This window comes from Primulina eburnea, chromosome 8 (genome assembly GCF_022965805.1).
Source record: "Primulina eburnea isolate SZY01 chromosome 8, ASM2296580v1, whole genome shotgun sequence".
NCBI lineage: Eukaryota > Viridiplantae > Streptophyta > Magnoliopsida > Lamiales > Gesneriaceae > Primulina > Primulina eburnea.
The window spans coordinates 6,094,807-6,118,515 of record NC_133108.1 but is presented as its reverse complement, the minus strand read 5'-3'; the positions used below and the strand labels follow the sequence as shown (position 1 = coordinate 6,118,515).

Sequence of the window (23,709 nt, the reverse complement as noted above, 5' to 3'; positions counted from 1 at the left end):
AGACGATTGAAGTGTATATATAGTAATGGAAATTAAGAAGACTCGAGAGATGTCAAAGCGTACTTTTTGTGTGTGCATATATGGAGTTGGTTGGACGCATTGATTTCACGCGGATACGATATGCGAGCTTCAACAGTAGTCAGCAATGCCAATTTGTTGTTGACCCGGTCTTGATTTCTGCTAACCGGTCCATTTACCATCTTCTTAGTGTAAACTTATACGAGGAGCTAAATTTTTTTGTTAATTTATTTTAAACGTATTCATTTTTATTTCGATGAACTTCTTTTTTTCCTTTCCAAGAATTCAACAAGGTGGGTCGGAACTTACCCGACAAATACTTTCACTACCTTAGAACTCTTATAATTATGGCTGCCGTTCACCGAGGCTTCGATCGTTGGCTCTCCTGTGATCAGAACACCAACTTCCCTGACCTTCATATATTGTTGAATGACCATATTACTCCAAGTATGACTAAACAAATTAGTATATCCATTATAATTTATATAATGGTGGCCACCGACTCAAACAAACAGTACATTTCTCGTTCGTTATTCTACACTATTAATGAGTGGGTCTCATACGAAACCGTCTCACGGATCATAATCTGTAGATGGGTCAATCATATTCACAATAAAAAGTAATACTCTTAGCACAAATAATAATATTTTTGCATGAGTGACCCAAATAAGATATCCGTCTCACAAAATACGACCCGTGAGACCGTCTCACACAAGTTTTTACCACTACTAATTGAGGTTAGAGATCGAATAATGATGGATATGCAGATCTCTACTTGACTTTTTTTGGTGGTGTACGTAAAAAATCATGTCGATATAACAATTGTATAATTTTCACCCGTCAATGATAGAATATTGCAACGATCGAGCAAGTGAATTGGTCGAAATCTTGTTAAGCAGGTTCACCTATTAATATTAATCTCTTAGCATATGGATGACGTATAGTCTCTATCGTAACAGTACTTAATGTCCGAAAAAATAATATTATATAAACTAGAAAACCTAAAATGATAATTTTATATCTGGATAAGAGATTTAATTCTGAGTGCATGGTAATCGCCAAGCTAACCACTGGATTTAATGCTCATCGTGTTGTGTTGTGTGTTTTTTTTATATAAAAAATGAATAAAAGAAGAACTGTATTATACATATAAAAAGAAATTATAAATAACTGTTAGTTGATATTTTTGTTTTTTTTTCATTTAATTTGTCAAGAAAATTAAAAATATTAGCTTCAGATGTGAAGATACGTAGATAACTGAAAAAATAATTGTTTGATAATGTGGTGGAGGGAGGTCATCATGAGATTAAGTGTTGTATCATTTGGAGATAGTCTCGGTTGTTGTGAGCCTCTTTTTGCGAAGAAAAACAAAATTGTAATTATTTGTCGCAACATCTGCTCAAACAAGCTACTAACATTTCCACATTGTCATTCTGTTTTGAGAGTTGCTGGTGGTACACACATATTCTGAACCTTGTGATTATTCATTGAGAAAGGAATGTGGTGTTCTCGAAAGATAACAATCCGCAATTTCAAAAAGATATCAATCAAGGCGAAGTTCAGAACAATTGATGCTCGTCAAGTGAAACCTTCTTAAAGTAACCGCATTAAAATTGTTTGTGTTCATATTTTTACTTCCACTTTTACATTTCTTAATTGGATTAATTATGAAAACTAACTAAAACAAGAGAAAACCAGGTCAACAATCTCACTTTAATTCTTCACGTGGTTGTGCACGTAGAAAATAGTAATATGGCGCGTCAATTAATTATTTTATTGCGCTCTTGCCGACTCAGATGGTCAAGATTACCTTCCGCCGGGCCAGTGCAGTAAACGCATAGGATTTATTAGCTTTTTTAGGTCGGCTTACTGCCCGTCGATGACGGGTCTGGTACGTTCGTTTTGATTTTTTTTTTTAAAAAACCCTATTTAGTGGGAAAGTCGAGCCATATTATTATTAATGGTGTAATTGCTTGGTTGATAATAATTAATAATACATATAAGATAAGCATGTATATAGTGAGTATAATTAAAGAGTTAGCATTTATTGCACATGCGATGATAGAATCGGACATTTGGTGGTCCCTTTGCAATTAAATTAGGCAGGTGAAGAGGAACAGCATGCATGCAATACCCATCAATTTGAAAAAGTCTACGCCTCTATTTAATTAATATAAATGCAAAACATAAAGTTAAAACAAAGATGTGAATCTATAAGCAGGGGTGTTCATGGTCAGGTCGGTTCGGTTCGATTTTCGGTTTTTGTTTTCGGTTTTTTCGACTTTCGATTTTACAAATATATAATCTGATATCCGAACTATTTTTCTTCGGTTCGTTTTATTTTCTACCAAAATGGTTCGATTATTTCGGTTGATTATTTCGATTTTGATACAATTATTTAAATTAATAAGATAAATATATTTTAAAATATAATATATTATCTTCTTACGTGATTTTATAGTAAAACATTTAAATATAAAGTCTAAATGAATTATATAAACAACAATCAACTAAATATTATTAAAAATATTAATCATCATTTCTATCATCTCAAAAAATATATAATAAAAATAAAATTATTAATTTAACGAAATTTTGGTTTTTTCGGTCGGTTCGATTTTGACATATATAATCCGAAACCGAACCAAATAAATTTCGATTTTAACATTTATATCCGAATTGTGATACTCTTGTCCCACGTCTGAAAAATTAAATATTTAAAATGAATTTATAATAGGCTACAATGGACTTCTATAGCAACTTGGGTTAATCATTTTCGTAAAGCGAGGACGAATACGAAGTAGTTGCTATAGGAGCTCATTGTGCAGTCACGCAGGCACGGACCTGGGCTCGGGACGTGACATAATTGTATCAGAGCCGGTCACGGGCATGGAACACCGGAAAATAAGTGCTATGCGGGGCAAAGTGCTACGTGCATGGGAGCCACCTCTTGAATATGCGGGGCAAAGTACTACATGACGGGAGCCACCTCTTGAACCTGTAGGAGCCACCTCTAGATTCTCGGCGCTGTGGATCGAGTGGTCAGGCCGCGACGAGGACGTCGCGTTCTGAAGGAGGGGTGATTGTGATACCCTTGTCCCAAATCTGAAAAATTAAAGATTTAAAATGAATTTATAATGGACTACAATGGACTTCTATAGCAACTTGGGTTAATCATTTTCGTAGCGAGGATGAATACGAAGTAGTTGCTATATGAGCTCATTGTGCAGTCACGCAGGCGCGGGCCCGGACTCGAGACGTGACACAAATTATAAAATTCGGCTTTCGGTTTGATTTAGTGTTCGATTTTTTCGGTTTGGATTTTTACGTTTTTCGGTTTATACGAAATTTGAATACCTCTGTCTCTAAGAAAGTCAAGTCTCCATCATTCACACCCGGCCCGGCCATCAAATAGAGACAAGTAATGCTGTTCAAAAGCAAAGATGGAGGGATGCTAAGGCCAGGGCCCCCTTTATCAAATATGTTGTATCCTGCCCCGTTCTTGCATTACTGGCTTACAAATAAAGATTTTTTAAAAAAAAAAAACTATTTACAAAACACAGAGTACAACTCAACGAGGCATTGGCAAAAGCCCAGCTGGTCGGTTTCTAGAGAGTTTCAGGGATATACATACATATTATCCACAACTATTTGGTAATATTAAATGACAAATGTTAGCTGAATTAAGTTCATGAAAGATGTATATATAGATTTGAACAATCGTCTCCTATGGAGCTAGTTTTTGAGGTTGAGTTATGTTAAGTTTCAATAATGTGGTATATTAAATGTCTCAAATAGGTTGGATTAAGTATATGAAAGTTGAAAAAAAAGAAAATATTATCATATTTAAATTTTATATTTTATTTATTGAAATGGCATTGGTTTATGCATTTATTTAGTATAATATAATTTAATTGAATTTCAAATTTTATAATTATAAAAAATAATATTACTAAATCTATGGTGTAATTAAATCAAGAATTTGAGTTCAAATAGTGTGCAAGTGTGCATAGTCCTAGTTAATGTTAAGCAACAACTAAATTGCGAGTGTGGAAGTGTTAAGATTGGAACTTGGACCTAACTCAACCCCAAAAGCTAGCTCAAGGGGGAGGATTTTCTAATTCCATATATACCACTCAAAGGTTATTTATCCAACTGATGTAGGACAATTAACACACCCCTCTCACGCCCAGGAATGAACATCTGGAGCGTGGAGTTTACAAATGACCCAATTATGGGCAGAACGGGTGGCCTAATTATAGGCAGTCCAACACATAACGATGAAACCCGGGCTCTGATACCATGTTAAGATTGGAACTTGGACCTAACTCAACCCCAAAAGCTAGCTCAAGGAGGAGGATTGTCCAATCCCATATATACCACTCAAAGATTATTTATCCAACCGATGAGGACAATTAACAAGAAGGAAATTGAATCAGAAATATCTCTTTTAAATCTGCATAAGTTTGAATTAAGATTTAAGGTTGCATGAATGATTGAATTCTAGAAGATTTGATGTGTGAAATCATATAACATTACTTTATGAGATTTTGGAATCTATTACATGGATTCCAATCTAAATTTTTGTTTAATCTTTTAATTTTGTCATGTTTTTTAGTAGTAAAATTTAAACAAAGCTCAAGTCAATTTCGTGAGACGGTTCTCCGACCTGACTCGACTCATGAAAAAATATTATTTTTTACGTAAAAAAATATTAATATTTTTTACGTAAAAAATATTAATATTTATAGATCAAGTCAACACGTCTCACGGTTATATACTTATGAGACCGTCTCACAAAAGACTTAGTCAAAAATTTAAACCATTTATCATTCATTCATGCGAAACAAGATGATTTATTTGCAAATCTTAATAGAATCAAATTCGGGTTAGAAATCAGAACCTAACATTAACGGGCTTCAATTTGGGCTCAAATGTAGAAACCCCTCCCTCAGAGAGCCTGGTCCAGCAGACGGATGAACCAAAAAAATCTGGAACCTAGAAAAGATAAAAAAAAAAAATCTTGAAGATTCTGTGGAGTTTCCATATCCCACTGACGTTGTACTCACACGTAGGACTCTACGAAGCTTACGTTTGGCTTCGCTTTTTTCGGTGTTAGGTAAACAAACTTATCATTTACTCTAACGCTCATAGATCCCACCTGTCACACAAAATCTGCATGGCGGGATAGTAAAAAACGCTGTGTTCACATCACATTTCCGAAGATTCGGCGATCAAGAAAGCTGTTTTGCTGTCATCTCGTATCTATATATGGTTAGATAAATCTGCGCCTGCAAGATTTTTTTCTTTCTTTCTCTTTTTTTGCTGTATATTTCTTGGTCACAGCCAATAAAAATATCCTTATTTTCTTGCCAACTTGCGTTCTTCGTCTCTTTGTGGAGGAGGATCGATGGCCATGTCTGTTTGAGAAAAGGGGAGATGGAGTCTTCGCAAAGAAACAGCAGTTCGCTCAACAATTTGGTAAAATCTTGAATCTTTGTGTTTCTTTGTTGGGTTTCCACAAGCCTTTACATTGAATTCTCGATGTTCGGAATGGGCAATCAATCGTTTATTGATTTCAAGAAATGCGACGGATTCCTTGATATGATTTTGACTGTCCCTCGTCTTAAAAATTGAATTGTCTTTGTTGAATTACGCGGGCATCAGAATCTAAATGTGATCAAGTATGTAATAGAATGAAACGCTTTAGACATTGTTGATTTGCCTGTTCTTCACTGTCCTGACTTTTTTTATGACATTGAATGGCGATTGAATTTTGTGTTTACGTTATCACTCATTGAATGACAATTGATTTACTTTTGTAAGAGCTCCATATATAACTAATAAACGCATTACTCTTTTGGTGGACAGCTGTTATTGATGACTTGGTTTTGGTTTGATCTCATTTTGATTGCCCTTAGTTTTGTTCATTGCCATCGAATTCGGGTGGGCCATATGAAAAAGATCGAAATTTTACGGAAACTTCTGAAATACAAGTTTCACTCCTGATCCATGTGCATAAATACTGATCACATGGATTTAGTTTGTCTTTTGTAACTATGTCTGTTCATAAATGTCACTCTTGGCTATTCGCTGTGATTTATCTTGCTTTTCGTAGAATCTATCACAAAGACGCTTACTATGAACCGATATCAAAATGTTAGTATAAGAATGCTCATATTTGCATGAATCTACTATTGAGAAATTGGAAAATCTTGTTAAGACTTTTGCTTTGTCGAGCAGGAAAGTCATGTATCAGTAAATCTCCAACGATTGTAAATTCTAAACTAAGTCCTGTATGTTCGCTAATAAAACTAGATACAAATGACTGTGAAGTGGAAAGTAATATGGGAAGTGATTTGTACTTGATTATTATGTTTGTATACTAAAATTAAAATAATTATGCGAATTGTTGTGTCTGAATTTTTGCTGCAGGATGAATTACTAATCAGACATATTCTTAAAGACCATTATAACTCTAATCCCTCCATGCCCACGAGTAGATTGGAACGTCTACTTAGAGAAAGAGAGCTAAGAAAGTTCACCAAATCTTTTCATTCCACAGATGAGTCAAGAGACAATGAAGGGGACATGGATGTTTTTGGAACCATAAATAACCTGTATTTGTCCGAAGATGATAAGGCATCTCGAGAGTTGGATTTCTTCAACGGGATGGATTCACCAAAACCCCTGAATGATGGCAGTGAGACACCAGATGCCCGAGTCCCAAAACAGAGGCTACTGGTAGTGGCAAACCGGCTGCCCGTTTCTGCAGTTAGAAAGAGTGAAGACACGTGGACGCTTGAAATCAGTGTAGGAGGCCTAGTTAGCGCTCTTCTGGGTAAGAACCAAATGAGAATGCCTATTTGCATTTAGCCATGGGTCAAAATGATTCAATGTAATGTTGGCTGTAAGGTTCTAGTTTTATACTTGTCTTTTTGTATGACTTGTGTTTCAATTTTTACTACACAGTTAGGACATCTATCTGCGATCAGTCTTAGAATTCACATTATGTCCTCTTAAAGGTATCAACGAGTTTGAAGCGAGGTGGATAGGGTGGGCTGGTGTAAATGTTCCCGATGAAGTCGGACAGAGATCACTAACTAAAGCTCTTGCCGAAAAGGTTCGTGAACTTTTTGTTCTACGTCAATGAGCCATCGATTTCTCGAGTTGTGCATTTTTCTTTTGCAGATATTGTGTTATATCATCATTCACATGAATTAATGGGGGATGGGGTTAATTGGGCTATTAGCCCCCTCCTTTGTGGATTTTTTGATCCTGTATTTTTTTCTATCTGTAAAAACAAGAACAAAGCGATGCCAAGCTCCGCTCCTGTATCTAAACAATTTTTACTTTTAGCTTCGTCCCCCAATTTTTTTTGTATCTAGCTCTGACATTGCTAACGTCTTTCTTAACTAACTTTTCTGACACTAATATCTACCGCTTATCATCGTACCTATAACAGAGATGCATCCCTGTGTTTCTAGACGAAGAGATTGTCCATCAATACTATAATGGCTACTGCAACAACATATTATGGCCTCTTTTTCACTATCTCGGGCTTCCACAAGAAGATCGTCTTGCTACCACGCGTAGTTTTCAGTCCCAATTTGCTGCCTATAAGAAGGCAAACCAGATGTTTGCCGACGTTGTAAATGAACATTACAAGGAGGGAGATGTTGTGTGGTGCCATGATTATCACCTGATGTTTCTTCCTAAGTGCCTTAAAGATTACAACAACAAAATGAAAGTCGGTTGGTTTCTGCACACACCATTTCCCTCCTCTGAAATTCACCGGACACTGCCATCAAGGTCAGAACTGTTAAGATCTGTTCTTGCTGCTGATTTAGTCGGGTATGTCCCATTTTACGTTTAGCCTAATAGTTTCTGTATTTCTTGTGTTATCATTTTACACCAAGTTATCACCGCAAGTACATGCCACTTTTCGTAAACGACTAGTGTCTATCTCACTTATTTATTGTCCTTAAATTTCCTCTTAGATTCCACACATATGACTATGCAAGGCATTTTGTAAGTGCGTGTACTCGTATTCTTGGACTAGAAGGCACGCCTGATGGTGTGGAAGATCAAGGAAAGCTAACTCGTGTAGCTGCGGTATAGTCATAATGGAATACCAGAATTATGTTGTTGTGTGGATAATTTGAAAAGAAATGCAGTGCTTCACATTATTTCACATTATTAAGTTAATACTAATTTCATTAGGACTTCCGAACTACAGTTTCCCATTGGTATAGATTCTGACCGATTCATTAGAGCCCTTGAGCTTCCTCAAGTGAAGGATCACATCAAAGAATTGAAAGAGAGATTCGAAGGACGAAAGGTAAATATCGCACATGAAGGATCCATAAACACTTATGAATTTTTTACTGTTCCCAGCATTAATATGTGTTCTCTTTATAACATCTACACAATCTAGTGTTGTGCACTTGCTCTTTGATTTTCAAATTCGAAATGATTGTTTTTTTTTACTTTGATGTGTTGGTGTATTCTTCAATTTCTTAGTTTCTAATACCACTCGTGCTCATTTCAAAAGGTAATGCTCGGGGTTGATCGACTGGATATGATTAAAGGAATACCTCAGAAGATTTTGGCATTCGAAAAATTCCTTGAAGAAAATCCAATTTGGCGTGACAAGGTAGTACTTGTACAAATTGCAGTACCAACAAGGACGGATGTTCCAGAGTGTATGTATCCTCATCCTAATGCTCAATTTAAATAAGTTGGTAATGATCCTAACTGATGTCCTCACCATCATTTTCTACCATATTTGGGACATTTTCAAGGTTTTTTTTTGAGGTTTTTCATGTCATTTTATTGCTTAGCTCCATGAGTAATTTAGTTTGTGTCTATTTATTTATTCTAGGTAGATTAATTGCTAATATTTTATATATTTAATTGCTTTTTACACTTAAAATTTTATTTTTTTAAAGTTTTTATTAAATCAATTATTTAACAATAATAGAGACAAAAGATAATCCGATAAATCTCTTAAAATCAATAAGAATAATTTAGAATAAAAAACTCAATGAAATGTAACATAGATCAATATTTAATATACTTCATTGAATTTTTAATCTGTGTCCATTTATTTATTCTAAATAGATTGTTTGCTAATATTTGATATGTTTCATTGACTTTTTACACTTAAAATTTTATTAGTTATTAGCATTAATTAATTTAATTATTTAACAGTTATAACGACAAAATATAATCCAAGAAATTTCTTAAAATCAGTAAGAATAATTTAGGATAAAAAGCTCAGAGAAATGTAACATAAACTTAAAATGTTATTAGTTAAAAGATAATCTGAGAAATTTCTTAAAATCAATAAGAATAATTTAGGATAAAAGCTCAAAGAAATATAAAATAAACTTAAGATGTTATTAATTAAATTAATTATCAATATCAATGATAAAGGCAAAAGAGAAACCGAGACGCTATCTCACAATAAAACTTAAAATTTTATTAGTTATTAATATTATTGATTATTAAATTAAATAATTTAAAAATAATAAAGATAAAAAAATACCCCGAAAAACTTTCTTAAAATCAATAAGAATAATTAGGATAAAAAATCTCCATGAAATGTAGCATAATTAATGTATATTAATTAAATTAATTAACAATAATAAAGGCGAGATAGAAACCAAGAAGTGTTGGGTGCAATAATTGTCCCTATTTGGTAGAACGATCGAACCGTGGTGCTTGAGTTGTTGTGCGGTTTAAAAGATTTGAGTTGCACCATTACCACTAGTTATAGCTATTGGTAAAGCGGTAAGCGTCGGTCCTACAGGTAGGGGTGAGTATTCGGTTAATTCGGTTACCGACCGAACCGAATTAACCATAACCGAACCGAATTATTTAGCCATAACCGAACCGACCGAATTAATTTTCATAACCGATGAAAACCGAACCGAATTAAAATCGGTTAATTCGGTCGGTGACCGAATTAACCGATTAGTTTTGAAAAAATTTGTGATTTAACTTTAATTATATATGTAATTTTTTTTTAACACTACACTTTACACAAATGCATAAAAACATAAAATCACACATATCACAAATGTATAAGTTTTATTCGAACACAATTAATACATATTATATCGATTTTAAAATTAAAAATTAAAATATTTATAAAAATTGATAAATAAAAAAAATTATTAAATAATAATATTTATTATATCGGTTAATTCGGTTAACCGATTTCAAAATTTTGAAAACCGTAACCGAACCGAATTAACCGATATAACCGATTTTTTTTAAATTGAAAACCGAATTTCCGAAATATCCGAACCGAATTTCCGAATTGGCTCGGTTCGGTCGGTTAATTCGGTTTAACCGAAATCTTGCTCACCCCTACCTACAGGAAGTTATCTTAAAATCTATAAGAATAATTTAGAAGAATAAAAATCAATAAGAACAAAGATTTAAAGTCAAACTAAGACAAAAGAAAAATACAAAGGGAAAAACATATAGTGTGTCACCAGTTGATATTTGCAGCAAATGCTCGGTCTGCAGGACCAAGCGCTTGTCGCTTGACCAAAAGTTATAGTGGGTGGTAACAGTGCAACTCAAATCTTTTAAACCGTACATCAGCTCAAGCATCACGTTTTGATTGCTCTACCCAGGAAAGACAATTATTGTATTCAACAATCTTCTTCTCAATAGTTGCTATGTTGATTGAAAATATTAGTGACCCTGATATATACAAATACATGTGATTATTATTATTATTATTATTATTATTAATTTCACGGAAATAGATGCTTGTATCATTTGAATAATTATCGGATTTAATTTATAATATCGTGATATTTGTTGATAAACGACTTATAGTTTTTGGTCTGATACTTAAGATATGTCTAATTTCTTTATATGATTGATTATGAACGTACTGAGCATTGACTCACTTTTTTATGAGCTTTGTTTTTTAGATAACAAGATAAAAGTTGGTACAGATAGGTGTTTGCATAAGAGAAACCAAGGTAGTTTTATACTAAGTGTTTAGTATAATAAATGACGCTAAGAATTTGTTTATACTTCATATTCTGTGATACAATTAGTAATAAATATTTAAACATATATGTATATATATATATATATATATATATATATATATATATACGTATTGTGTGAGAAATATAGCAAGATTAAAATTAAAGTATTTGTTAAAGTAACATATAAATGATTAACATTGTTTATAACTTGTAAGATATGCAATTATCATGTTTATTTATTGGATTAAATAATTTTATTTTAAATTGAATTGGTTCGACGTGTGCACGTTTCTAGTGAAGATAAATGTCGTACTTTTGGCTAATTCTAATAAGTTGTTTTATCTCTGGCAGATCAGAAGCTTTCATCTCAAGTTCATGAAATTGTGGGCCGGATAAATGGAAGATTCGGAACCCTTACCGCTGTTCCCATACATCATTTAGTGAGATTGAATGCCTTATTTGATATTGGAGTAGAAACCTTTTGCTAGATATACCTATATCTTTCTTTTTGGTGTTAAATGGTGGATTAATACTATAACTTAATTATTTCAGAGCAACTGCAAAAAGAAAGAATATAAATCTGGTCCGTTATCTTGTATTATAACTGATAGCATTGTTGTGTGAAACTTGGTTGATCACAAGTTAAAAAGTATAAAGTTTTTTTTCCTGAGATAGATCTTAGAATAGAACTAAATAATTATGTTTTGGCGATTTTCTCATAAAACGTTTATTCCTTTATTCTAATACTTTTTGTTCTGTGTTTCCAGGACCGGTCTCTTGATTTTCATGCATTGTGTGCACTATATGCTGTCACCGGTACACTTTTCTTATATAGTTCCAACTATGTCATCAAACTTTTGAACTGCATCGCAAATTTTCCCACCTTTTACCATTGTAGATGTTGCTCTGGTAACATCTTTAAGGGATGGAATGAATCTTGTCAGCTATGAGTATGTGGCCTGCCAGGCCTCAAAGAAGGGGGTTCTCATTCTAAGTGAGGTAAGTATGTATTCTCTGCCTCCTGACAAGTTGTATGGCTATTATATTTCCAGAAAATTTGATGGCTTACAGTTTGTTCGGATGGTATATAAAATGCAAGTTATGAATGTATCGAAGTTTGATTTAAGTAATCTAAACGATTAGTTTTGCACCTCAAGCATGTATTTTTGTTTCGGCTTTTTAGTTTGCTGGCGCTGCCCAGTCTCTTGGTGCTGGAGCAATATTGGTGAATCCATGGAATGTCACGGAAGTGGCTGCCTCGATTGCTTACGCTTTGTCTATGCCAGCAGATGAAAGAGAAAAAAGACATCGCCACAATTTTACTCACATCACCACTCACACGTCCCAAGAATGGGCCGAAACTTTTGTAAGGTATAGTGCAGACAAACTTGGGCTCTGATATCTTTTGAACATTAAAATCTATATTTACCCTGCTGTAGGCATCTCCTATTGTTCCATTTAGTGTGTATGAGCAGGATTTTCCCATTGAAGTAATGTTTTCTTTTATGCACGTAGTGAACTCAACGACACAGTCGTTGAAGCTCAGCTGAGGACTCGCCAAATTCCGCCGTTACTTCCTAAAGAGGAGGTTATTGAGCGTTATTTGCAGTCAAATAATCGGTTGCTTATTTTGGTAATCATACTGAGTTTTTTTTCCCACGATCTATGTCATACCCTTTTCTAATAATATTTTACTGCACTTGGTGCAATGAAATCATGTCAAAAGCTTAGAGAAATCATGTTATCTTGTTAATAAATATATAGATTATCCATGAATTCTATGTATTAATTAATAGTCTAAGCTATAACAAAAGAAATAATAGTGGACTTTTAATTGAACATAACTCCATAATAAGATTTCTTTGTTATCTCCAATGTTGATAAATGATTAAGACTCCGAATCACAGGGATTTAATGCAACACTAACTGAACCTGTGGATACTCAAGGACAAAGGATTGATCAATTCAAAGAAATGGAGATCAAGTTACATCCAGATTTGAAAGAGCCCTTGAGAAGACTTTCCGATGACCCTAAGACCACAATTATCGTCCTCAGTGGAAGCAATAGAAATGTTCTTGACAAGGTTTTCTGTTTTCACAGATAATCAACCAGCTTTTATATGTATCAGCACATTCTCTACATGTTGACTGATTCATTCTGCAGAATTTTGGGGACTATAATTTGTGGTTAGCTGCAGAACATGGAATGTTTTTGCGTCTTACAACAGAAGACTGGATGACTACGATGCCTGAAAATCTAAACATGGACTGGGTTGACAGCGTCCAGGTGCATATGTTATATTCACCATTCAGCATCCGTTACTCGTATTTATGAAATCCTCATCCCAAATGAAAATCTTTTCAGCACGTGTTCGAATATTTTACAGAGAGAACTCCACGTTCTCATTTTGAACTTCGCGAGACATCACTTGTGTGGAATTATAAATATGCAGGTGATCTCAAAAGCAATATGCTCGGAATTTATGTTTAGTTTCAATAGTATTCTATAAATTAATTTTCTTCGAATGAATAATTAGATGTAGAATTTGGGAAGCTTCAATCGAAGGATCTGTTGCAGCATCTGTGGACTGGGCCGATTTCAAATGCTTCTGTAGATGTAGTCCAGGGTGGGCGATCGGTTGAGGTCCGTGCCGTTGGTGTAACAAAGGTAAGTCGCTAATTATATAACACTAAAGTTTTCTATGTACAATTAAGCGAAGTTGAAATCTTGTGCTTGTCTCTTTAGGGTGCAGCAATAGATAGAATCTTGGGCGAAATCGTGCACCACAATGGCATGAAAGCTCCAATTGATTATATTCTCTGTGTCGGGCACTTTCTTGCGAAGGTGAAATATAACTTCTTTTTTCAGGAGAAACTTCAACTAGGTACAATTCTTAAAGCATCATGCTATTTCTCTTACCAGTGGAAAAATGTTGTAGGATGAAGATATTTACAAATTTTTCGAGCCAGAGCTTCCTGCCGGTCCAGCACCTACTGCAAGAGCCAAATTGCCCAACTCCCTCGGCAGAAGTACTTTAAATTCAACAACAAAATATGAGTTTTCGCCATTCTGCCGCAAGTCTCCTCTTCCTTATCCAATGCTAGACAAGAAAGATAGCAGCAGTAATGGAAATGGGAACTGCTGGTCTAGTACAGGGGACAAGATGACAATGCAGGAAGGCTCATCAGTTCTTGATCTCAAGAGTGAAAATTATTTCTCATGTGCGGTGGGAAGAAAACGTTCCAATGCGAGATATCTTCTGGGATCATCGGCTGAAGTTGTATCATTGCTGAAAGATCTTGCATATTATCAGCAGTGAGATTGTTGCTGTAATGCATGGAAATCAAGAAAATGGGTCAAATCCTAACATAAAGACACTTGAAGTGATGCTAAGACGATGAGAGGATTAGCATGGTTATTGGTTTGGTTCTCCAAATTCCCTAGAGGTAAACTCGGATTCGTGATCATGAAAATCTAGTTTTTTTTTTAACCATAGTTTATTTTCTTCAAACTTGCTAGTTATGAGCTTCTTTCACGGTAAAGTTTGAAGAAAACAACCATAATATTCGTGAACTTTTGATTTGGAAATTGTATGTGAGCGTACAAATGTACCTGCATTACAGTTGGAATTCGAGCTCCAATCTGAGCCTTATCCAGCAAATATCAATATCAAATAACTAAATATATCATGGTTCCCATCTGCAGTATTTTACAACATGATTGAGCTTGTCTCGATAATTTCGAGTAAAACTTCAATGTTCGTTGAATCGTGTTGATTCTTTTGGAATTCTTTGTTTTTAGATACATGTAATTAAAATCTTGAACCTATGCATGAGATGTTTGTCCTTAGGCAAAAATTTGTTAGAGACGGCCTAACAAGTCGTATTTTGTGATACAGATATTTTATTTGGGTCATCCATAAAAAAATATTACTTTTTATGATAAGAATATTAATTTTTACTGTGAATATCGATATGGTTGACTCGTCTCATAGATAAAGATTCGTGAGACCACTCGCAGGAGACATACTCTTGGTCTTAAGACCAGATCCAACGATCCCAAATTAATCGGGGCGGTGTCCCTACTCTAACATCGAATTTACCTAATATGTTGGAATTCGAAACGTATTACACTCGACTCCCCTTCACATTCTTTCTTTGAATTCGGACAAAGTGACAATTATAAAATAATTCACGTTTAACAAGTACCAAATATATCATATAAAAACTTTTTTTTTTCGGGTTTTATCATTCGAGCAAATTAAACAATGGAGTTTGAACTAATAGGCTGATAATAGCCCATGGAAAAAAAACAAACACATTATGTGGTATGGAAACTGCGATTGGTCGATGTTGGTTACTGTCAAGACATGGTCCCTTAGAACGCATGCTCTACTATAGCAAAATCATCGTTAAATATAGAAACAATTTAAAATAATCGTTGTTGTTTGTCTAAAAAACACGATAATCCACATCAGGTTTTTAAAAATTGTCGATTGTCTAAAAAAACACACTAATAGACCAGCATTAGACAACTCTCTAATTGACCAACTGCACATCTGATTTATGACAGTTCTGTCAAAAAACATATGTACACAAAATATACGTGAAAATGTTTTCAAAGTTCAAACACGTATCGTATCAAAATAATGTCGCAATAATTAATAATGAAATAAATAAAAACTTGAAATGGTTGTCGTTGATAATGGAAGTATATTCGGAATAATGAATTGACCTCCCATCCTTTTGTACTTTCATACCCCGAGTGGGTAGATAGGAAATGGTATACTATGGATGTTGAGAGCCCGATGATTATGACATTTGACACTAGTTAAACAAGTTGATTATTATTCGTTAATACCATTCTAAATTCAAGATTTTTAATGAAAATTGTGCAACATAAATTGATACTTGATATATACCATAAAATTCAAATTTTTGCGAGCAAACCGGAAGCTGTATATTCGAAAAATTCGATAATTTTATGTAATTATTTTTGGAGATGAGCGTTGGAAAATTGAGAGTAGTAATAATAGGGCCGGCCTAAAGCACGCCATTAGGAATATGGTGGTCCTTGTTAGCCCTCCCATCTCCTTTTACCTTAATCGCTTGTACAAAATAATATTTAGATTACTTAAAGAGACTGTTTGGTTCGAATATCGAGATAATAAAATTTATGAAATATATAAACGATAAATCTATATATATGGTTAACATAATGATTTATAATTGTTATTTTTTTTTAGAATTTAACTGAGTAAAACAAGTGATAAAATAAAGATTTGTAATTAATCAATGTTCGATCATTCGTCTCAAATGGTGTCATATCTTGCATTTGTCAACGCATAATTCAACTGCTAAAAGTTGTCAACCCTTTCGAAATATTCTTGTCAAATACATTTTATTCTCTCTATATTTTCATCAGTAGTTGGTGTAGACTTTGTTATGGTGTATTGCACGGGAATGATATATACTTTCGGTATTGATGTTAGAAACTTGAAATAGATGGCAAAAATTAAACATTTCAAGATTTCTAAATCATGTCGTGATGGGAAATTAAATTAATCGCGTCCTAAATCTAAACACGACTACGAATCAACGATTATTAAGGACTTTTGGTCATTTTATGTATCTTTTCTCTGATTCTGTGAAAACAAGAATCATGCATGTGTTAAATGGAAGATAATTTTTGAAAAATAATTTATGAAATTCTGGCTGATTTCTAATTAATTTGACTTATTATTTAACAGTAAATTTGTATTTATATTTTCGTCTACATCGTATATCGACTCTTGGTAATCGAACAAAAGACACCAATCTCGAGTAGTCCAACAGCAAAAATTCACATATATATATATATAAAAATAGGGTGAGAAACAAATATGAAGTTTTTTTAATCAGAAGTATTAATACAAATAGTCAAATATACATGTATATTTTCATTAATATATATAAATATTAGTGTTGAATAAAAAGAAAAAGAATATGTCTAATCAATCTACAATAACTGTTTTACACCTATATGGCCTCAAATTTGAAATCCAACCGGCATTTTGATGTTGTCTTTTGATAGTTTTAGCATGTATTTGGTAGTATAATAAATGTAAACTTACAAGATCTTGATATTCAGTATAATCCGACTATGTTCTTTTGTGGTTTTTTTTTTTTTCCGATGCAGGAATTCATACCTCAAATTAACGCAGTTGCCTGCCTGCAAATTATGTTAGTCATGTAAAACATCAGTATTTAATTAGGGCATGATATTTTTTGCATTTATATTTTGCAGATTAAGTTAAATAACAAATTAATCCATTCATTATTAATTCGACCAAAATAGCACCGATTTTTGTGTGTATGTATGTATTTTACCTCAACATTAATACAGAGGGAAAATACAATTTTGTTCCTATAACTTTGACCGTTTTACATTTTCAATCTTGGAAGTTTTCAAGTTTCAGTTTTAATCCTGTAAATTTGTTATTATTTTTAATTTTAATCGTTTTTCGCAAAAATAAAATAAGAATATGTATCTTGTGAGACGGTCTCGCGAATATTTATCCGTGAAACGGGTCAATCCTACCGATATTCACAATAAAAAGTAATACTCTTAGCACAAAAAGTAATATTTTTTCATGGATCACCAAAATAAGATATCCGTCTCACAAAATACGATCCGTGAGATCGCTTCAAACAAGTTTTTGCCATAAAATAAATATCGTGTTATGAGACGTAATTTTCCATTAATATAAAAAGAATCCAAAAAGAGCACTTGAATGTAGAGTATCTTCTGAATATCAACAAAGAACAATATATCCTTATCTTGAAACAAAGTTCTTTTATCTTGAATCTTGAGTACAAAAATCCAGTCCAACTTTCTTCTTCTTTCTTAAAAATCGAGGAAGGAATTCAAGGAACCTACAATTAATGTTCTCGATTAACTCATGTGAAATGTACATCAAATACATCGTACACAATGAAATGTTTCAAATAAATTAATTTGAAATTTACTAAAAATCGCTTCCAAATGAATAGGCAATTAGTTTTTTTTCTCCCCGATAAATCTTGGCAAATATTTTGAACGTATATTTCTTTATTAATAATAAGGATAATATCCAAATAATGTAGTATTTTACCAAAACAATCAGGATACTTAAATGAATCGAGCCAAGATTGTTTTCGAAGAAATCCCTATAAATATTCAGCGTATCTGCCAAATATTCTGAGCCCCTTTCAAACTTTCGACAATGGAGAATTTTCACATATTTCTCTCGATTCTTCTTCTTCTTCTTCTTCCAATCCTGGGATCATGTACTGATCAAAAACAGGTTCGACCCACATGGCAAGGGACTCGTTTTTGTTATAGAAAAAATTAGAATTGAAATATGAGTTTTCTTCTTCATGTGATGCTGCAAATGAAAGTGAATATTGCAATATTTTCACGGATTATATGGAACAAATTTTGATCATTTCAGGTGTACATAGTGTATTTCGGAGAGCATGATGGTCAAAAAACGATTCAAGAAATCGGTGAATCCCATCACTCATATCTGTTCTCTGTAAAAGAAACTGAGGAAGATGCAAGATCATCACTTGTTTACAGTTACAAGCACAGCATCAACGGCTTCGCAGCGCTGCTTACGCCGGAAGAAGCTTCAAAACTTTCCCGTCGGTGAAATTTAGCATAAAAGCATGGAATAATGATTGGGTTTTCTTTGTGTGAATACTTGTGGATTTTGTGTGTATGATTCTTGGGTTTTTGTTTTGAATTTTTAGAGATGGAGGAAGTGGTGTCAGTGTTTCGGAGCCACCCGGGGAAGTATTCATTGCATACCACAAGGTCTTGGGAATTCGCAGGTTTACAAGAGACGACAAAAGTCACCAGTGTGAAGAATGGAGGTTTATGGCTCAAATCAAGATATGGAAAAGATGTTGTTGTTGGCATGCTGGACAGTGGTATGTCCATTTTCGGTATTTCGAAAATATAAAATCCTATTTGTCTTTCAAAATATGTATTTTTCTTCTTTTTTTTTTCCTTCTGTGAAGTACTACCATTGTTCGTAGCCTTTACCTAAAAACCATTTAAATAAATACAAGAAAATGGTTGATTATGTCTCTTCATTAGGTATTATAGAGTGTGAGCCCCAATTCAAATATAAAGAAAAAAAGTAAAAGCAATACTTTTTCTTGAAATGTAAATTTCAGTGCCTAAAACCCTGTATTCATGGGCATGTATGAGATGAATTTGTTGTTGATCATTCAGGTGTGTGGCCTGAATCGAAAAGCTTTAACGACGAAGGGATGGGACCAATTCCACCATCATGGAAAGGAACCTGTCAATCTGGCGATGCCTTCACCTCCTCAAATTGCAACAAGTGAGTTTTCATTTACCCTTTTCCGCCATCCTTTTGGAACAAACTCGAGTCAGTCTTTCGGCTAGGCCTGGCAGACGCATCTAGGGAGCGAGGGGTCGAGTTTTCCATCCAGCAAAAAACCATTCATTTGCCTTGCATGCTTTTCTTTTCAATCAAAAAATCCCAAGAAATCATGATCGATACAACGATTTTTTTTTTCTATTTATTAAATAATGAAAAAGATCAAAACGGAAGCAAAGGGCATCTATTGGCCATGTATAATTAATTAATTAATTAATTAATTATGTGTGGTTCCAAAATATATTGCCATCTTGTGAGCTGCTTCTATCCCTTCGATGCCTGTAGTATTTTGTTTTTTTCTCCATCGTCTCTGTACAATTATACCTCATGAATAATTTTTTGTCAGCCCTTTTCATCCATGCATTCTGCGCATTACAGACAATGGCAAATGCTAAATAGAGTTGTATACTATAAGAAATTTGACCGAATTAAACTAGCTAGGTTTATCATTATAGCCAAAAAAATTGCGTTTGATTAATAAATCAAGAAAAAAATGATGAATTTTGTCCTCTCAAGTTATCATATTTTCTATTTTTGTGAACAAAGTTGGATCTTAATTCTGATATTTTGTTTTTGTAGTCATTTTTATCATAGTGTGACGTCTGAAAATAATGGCAATAATAAAAAAGAACGATCTAGATTATTATATTGAATATTTTCTCTTAAAATTAAAATATATTGATATAATTAATAAACGCCTTTACTAGTTTTTCTGGCTACGATTATCATAATAATTAACATTGCAAGAATAGTCGTTGTTGATACGAGTATCAAAGAGTTATGTTTAACATCTTAATTAGTAATTTTTTTTTTCAAATTTTAATTTTATTTGATCTTTGTCTTTATCAGATAATTTTTTTTTGAAGCAGTAATCCTTATTAGATAATTAAAGGTATCATAAATAAATAACTAAAATGTTTGGCCAATTCTGTTTATATATTTTATGGCAAAAACTTGTGTGAGTTGGTCTTACGGGTCGCATTTTGTGAGGCATATTTCTTATTTGAGTAATCCATTAAAAAGTCTCATTTAATTGGGTATTATTTTAATTTTGTAAAAATAGTTGTTTGTAAATACAAAATATATCTAATTTTTTTATTAGTAATATTAAATTTTGACGTGCACATGAGATTTCCCCCCAGATATCGAGCATTTAACTGAATTTAATTAATTAATTTATTTTAATTAATTAATTAATTAATCGGTGGACTTGCATTTGAAAAATAAATATTAATATTTTAATTAAAATATTAATAAATTTTGATATGTTATTTTGATCGAAATTAAAAATTTGCTTAAATACAGAAAAATTATCGGCGCCCGATATTACATCAAAGGCTACGAAGCCTACTATGGGCCACTGAACAGAACACTCGACTACCGATCCCCCCGCGACAAGGACGGCCACGGCAGTCACACGTCTTCAACCGTCGCCGGCCGTATAATTGACAATGTCTCCGCCCTCGGGGGTTTCGCCAAAGGTACCATCTCAGGCGGCGCTCCGCTGGCTCGCCTGGCTATATACAAAGTATGCTGGGCGATTCCAGCTCAGGGAAAAGAAAATGGCAACACCTGCTTCGAAGAAGACATGTTAGCGGCCATTGATGACTCCATTGCCGACGGAGTCGACGTTTTGAGTATATCGATCGGGACCAAAGAACCCACTCCCTACACTGACGATGGAATTGCAATCGGGGCTTTACATGCAGCGAAGAAAAATATTTTGGTTGCATGCAGTGCGGGAAATTCCGGGCCTGCCCCGGAGACGCTGTCTAATCCTGCTCCCTGGATTATCACTGTTGGTGCAAGTAGCGTGGACCGGAAATTCTTGTCGTCTGTTGTGCTCGGAAACGGCATGAAAATTGATGTAAGTTATTAACTTTCAGAAATTTGTCTATCTGTGGAGTAATAATCGTACAGATTCATTTGTTTTTTTACTTGGATTTGTGCAGGGAGAAACGGTAACTCCTTATAAGCTGAAAAAGAAACAGTATCCGTTGGTTTATGCCGGTCAAGTCGCCATGCCTGAAGTGCCCAAGAACTTATCCGGGTTGATTATCTGTACCTTCGGTTTTTCATTTCATCAAATATTAATACAAGTTTTCTATAATAAATTGGATAATCTGGTTTTGAATTATTTTTGCAGGCAATGCTTACCTGGTTCGCTGTCCGCTGAAAAGGCAAAAGGGAAGATCGTAATATGCTTGAGGGGTAATGGAACCAGAGTGGGAAAAGGTATGGAGGTCAAAAGGGCCGGAGGAATAGCTTTCATCTTAGGCAATAGCAAAGCCAACGGAGACGAGTTAGCATCCGATGCCCATCTTCTTCCCGCCACCGGTGTCAATTACGAGAATGCACTCAAGATTCTGAATTACATTTCCACCACGAAATCACCATCCGCTTATATAGTACCAGCTACCACAGTTCTAGACACCAAACCAGCACCGTTTATGGCTGCTTTCTCCAGTAGAGGACCCAACACTCTTTCACCAGACATTCTAAAGGTAAGATATATGTATACATACAACTTTTGGGTAAACCCATTTGGTATCTGATGCTGAATGTATGGATTTCACAGCCAGATATTACGGCTCCAGGTCTAAATATATTGGCAGCATGGAGTGAAGCATCATCTCCAACGAAGCTGGAACTAGATCATCGGGTTGTTAAGTATAATATTCTTTCGGGAACTTCCATGTCTTGCCCACATGTAGCCGGCGCAGCTGCTCTGCTCAAAGCCGTGCACCCCGATTGGAGCAGTGCCGCCATAAGATCTGCTTTAATAACATCTGGTAAATTTACTCAACCTCAACCGTGAATTTATGCTTCATTAACTGCAAATTTGTTATGAAGTACACCTTTTATCCTCGCAGCGGGGCTGAATAACAACGAGGGTGAGCTGATTACAGACGCATCGGGCATTCCTGCCGACCCTTTTCAATTTGGTTCCGGTCATTTCAGACCCACAAAAGCATCAGATCCAGGACTCGTGTATGATGCTTCCTACAATGATTATATTCTCTTCTTATGCAGCAGTGGAATCAAGAAAGTTGGCAATTCATTCAAGTGCCCGGAAAACCCACCATCTCCGGCAAATCTCAATTATCCATCTCTGGCGATACCCAAACTAAACGGTACCGTGACAGTAACAAGAACGGTCACAAATGTCGGCAGCAGTAAGAGCGTGTATTTCGTCAGCGCAAAACCTCCTCCTGGAATCTCCGTAAAATTCACACCTTCCATTCTGTTCTTTAACCGTGCTGGGGAGAAGAAGAGATTCACTATTACAGTGAAAACTGAGAGCGAAACGATGGATACCATTGAGAAAAACAAGTACGAATTTGGATGGTATACATGGTCTGATGGAATCCATAATGTCAGAAGTCCCATGGCTGTTTCAGTAGCTTAGCTCTTTCTGGTTCTAATTTTATCCCCCCGCTGGTTTCTGGAAAATCAGTGTTCATGAACTCGTATAGATTTAGATAGAGATGGCATCGAGAAATCCGTTTAATATGTCAATAATTTGCAGGGAAAAAAAAGTCATTTTTTACATGTCATTGCCCAAAAGAAGTGACGACAGGAAATGGAGAAGCTTAATGGTTTGATTTCCGTTTATAATACTAATTCAGTAATTATAGAAGAATCAAAAATAAAATCGGGAATCAAAGTCAAACAGGAACAAGTAATGTGCACAGCAGATTCCATTCCTGTTGGTTACTTCTTTGAGGCGCCACATTAGCCGCGGCCGACCATCATCTCCCACAATTATTCACATTAAACTACTTCAATAATCTTTTTCATTTGTTTTTTAGAACCCAAAGTGTGCCGACAAATTTATCCATCTCTATTCCCTCAGCATTATATATATGTGTGTGTGTGTGTGATTAAACTGGATCAAACAAAGTTAAATCGGATATTAAAGAAAGGCAAGGTGTTACTCGGCCTTTCGGACATGAACAACTTGATTCGTCGATCAATTAATAAAAACAAAAGGCAAGAGTTGAGTTCCTTAGCAAGGAATTTACAGTCATCGAGAATCAAACCGAGGCTGGACGAATCTTGCATCGAAAGATGTGAGGCGTCAATAACTAACTTACCATCTAACTCGATGATAATATTTTGAAAGTGCGTTTGCTTTAGCCAACTCAGAGCCTCTAGAATTCTCAGGACTTCTGCTACTGTTGGATCTTGAATTCCCTTCATGCTGCCATGGTTTGCCGCAACCACTGATCCTAGCGAGT

At 34.5% G+C, this 23,709-nt stretch overlaps 2 protein-coding genes across 3 annotated transcripts; both read left to right on the top strand.

Annotated features, from left to right (window-relative positions):
- The first annotated feature begins 5,075 nt into the window (after positions 1 to 5,075).
- LOC140838722 (alpha,alpha-trehalose-phosphate synthase [UDP-forming] 1-like) lies at positions 5,076 to 14,733 on the top strand. 2 transcript variants are annotated; one of them, XM_073205236.1, is made up of 18 exons: positions 5,076 to 5,499; positions 6,454 to 6,859; positions 7,044 to 7,141; positions 7,484 to 7,872; positions 8,019 to 8,133; positions 8,258 to 8,359; positions 8,573 to 8,723; positions 11,388 to 11,476; positions 11,804 to 11,852; positions 11,935 to 12,035; positions 12,220 to 12,407; positions 12,552 to 12,669; positions 12,944 to 13,120; positions 13,201 to 13,323; positions 13,402 to 13,489; positions 13,574 to 13,704; positions 13,783 to 13,881; positions 13,976 to 14,733. In XM_073205236.1, the coding sequence occupies exons 1-18, from the start codon at positions 5,458 to 5,460 to the stop codon at positions 14,354 to 14,356; spliced, it is 2,847 nt and encodes a 948-aa protein (XP_073061337.1). In that variant the 5' UTR covers positions 5,076 to 5,457; the 3' UTR covers positions 14,357 to 14,733. The 2 variants fall into 2 exon arrangements, 1 of the variants encoding a protein (XP_073061337.1); XR_012119647.1 differs by lacking the exon at positions 13,976 to 14,733 and having other exon boundaries at positions 13,424 to 13,489.
- A 3,412-nt stretch (positions 14,734 to 18,145) lies between these two features.
- Positions 18,146 to 23,259, top strand: LOC140838721 (subtilisin-like protease SBT5.6). The gene is made up of 9 exons (XM_073205235.1): positions 18,146 to 18,361; positions 18,509 to 18,701; positions 18,810 to 18,989; positions 19,297 to 19,408; positions 20,774 to 21,335; positions 21,421 to 21,518; positions 21,615 to 21,972; positions 22,047 to 22,260; positions 22,342 to 23,259. Exons 1-9 carry the CDS (start codon positions 18,281 to 18,283, stop codon positions 22,875 to 22,877), a joined length of 2,334 nt encoding a protein of 777 aa, XP_073061336.1. The 5' UTR covers positions 18,146 to 18,280; the 3' UTR covers positions 22,878 to 23,259.
- The last annotated feature ends 450 nt before the right edge of the window (positions 23,260 to 23,709 follow it).

Coding starts and splice junctions, on each gene's coding strand:
- LOC140838722 (XM_073205236.1), top strand. CDS start 5,458: ATGGAGTCTTCGCAAAGAAACAGCAGTTCGCTCAACAATTTG. Junction 6,860..7,043: donor CCTAGTTAGCGCTCTTCTGG/GTAAGAACCAAA, acceptor GTCCTCTTAAAG/GTATCAACGAGTTTGAAGCG. Junction 8,724..11,387: donor AAGGACGGATGTTCCAGAGT/GTATGTATCCTC, acceptor TATCTCTGGCAG/ATCAGAAGCTTTCATCTCAA.
- LOC140838721 (XM_073205235.1), top strand. CDS start 18,281: ATGGAGAATTTTCACATATTTCTCTCGATTCTTCTTCTTCTTCTTCTT. Junction 18,702..18,809: donor AGAAGCTTCAAAACTTTCCC/GTCGGTGAAATT, acceptor TTGAATTTTTAG/AGATGGAGGAAGTGGTGTCA. Junction 18,990..19,296: donor TGTTGGCATGCTGGACAGTG/GTATGTCCATTT, acceptor TTGATCATTCAG/GTGTGTGGCCTGAATCGAAA.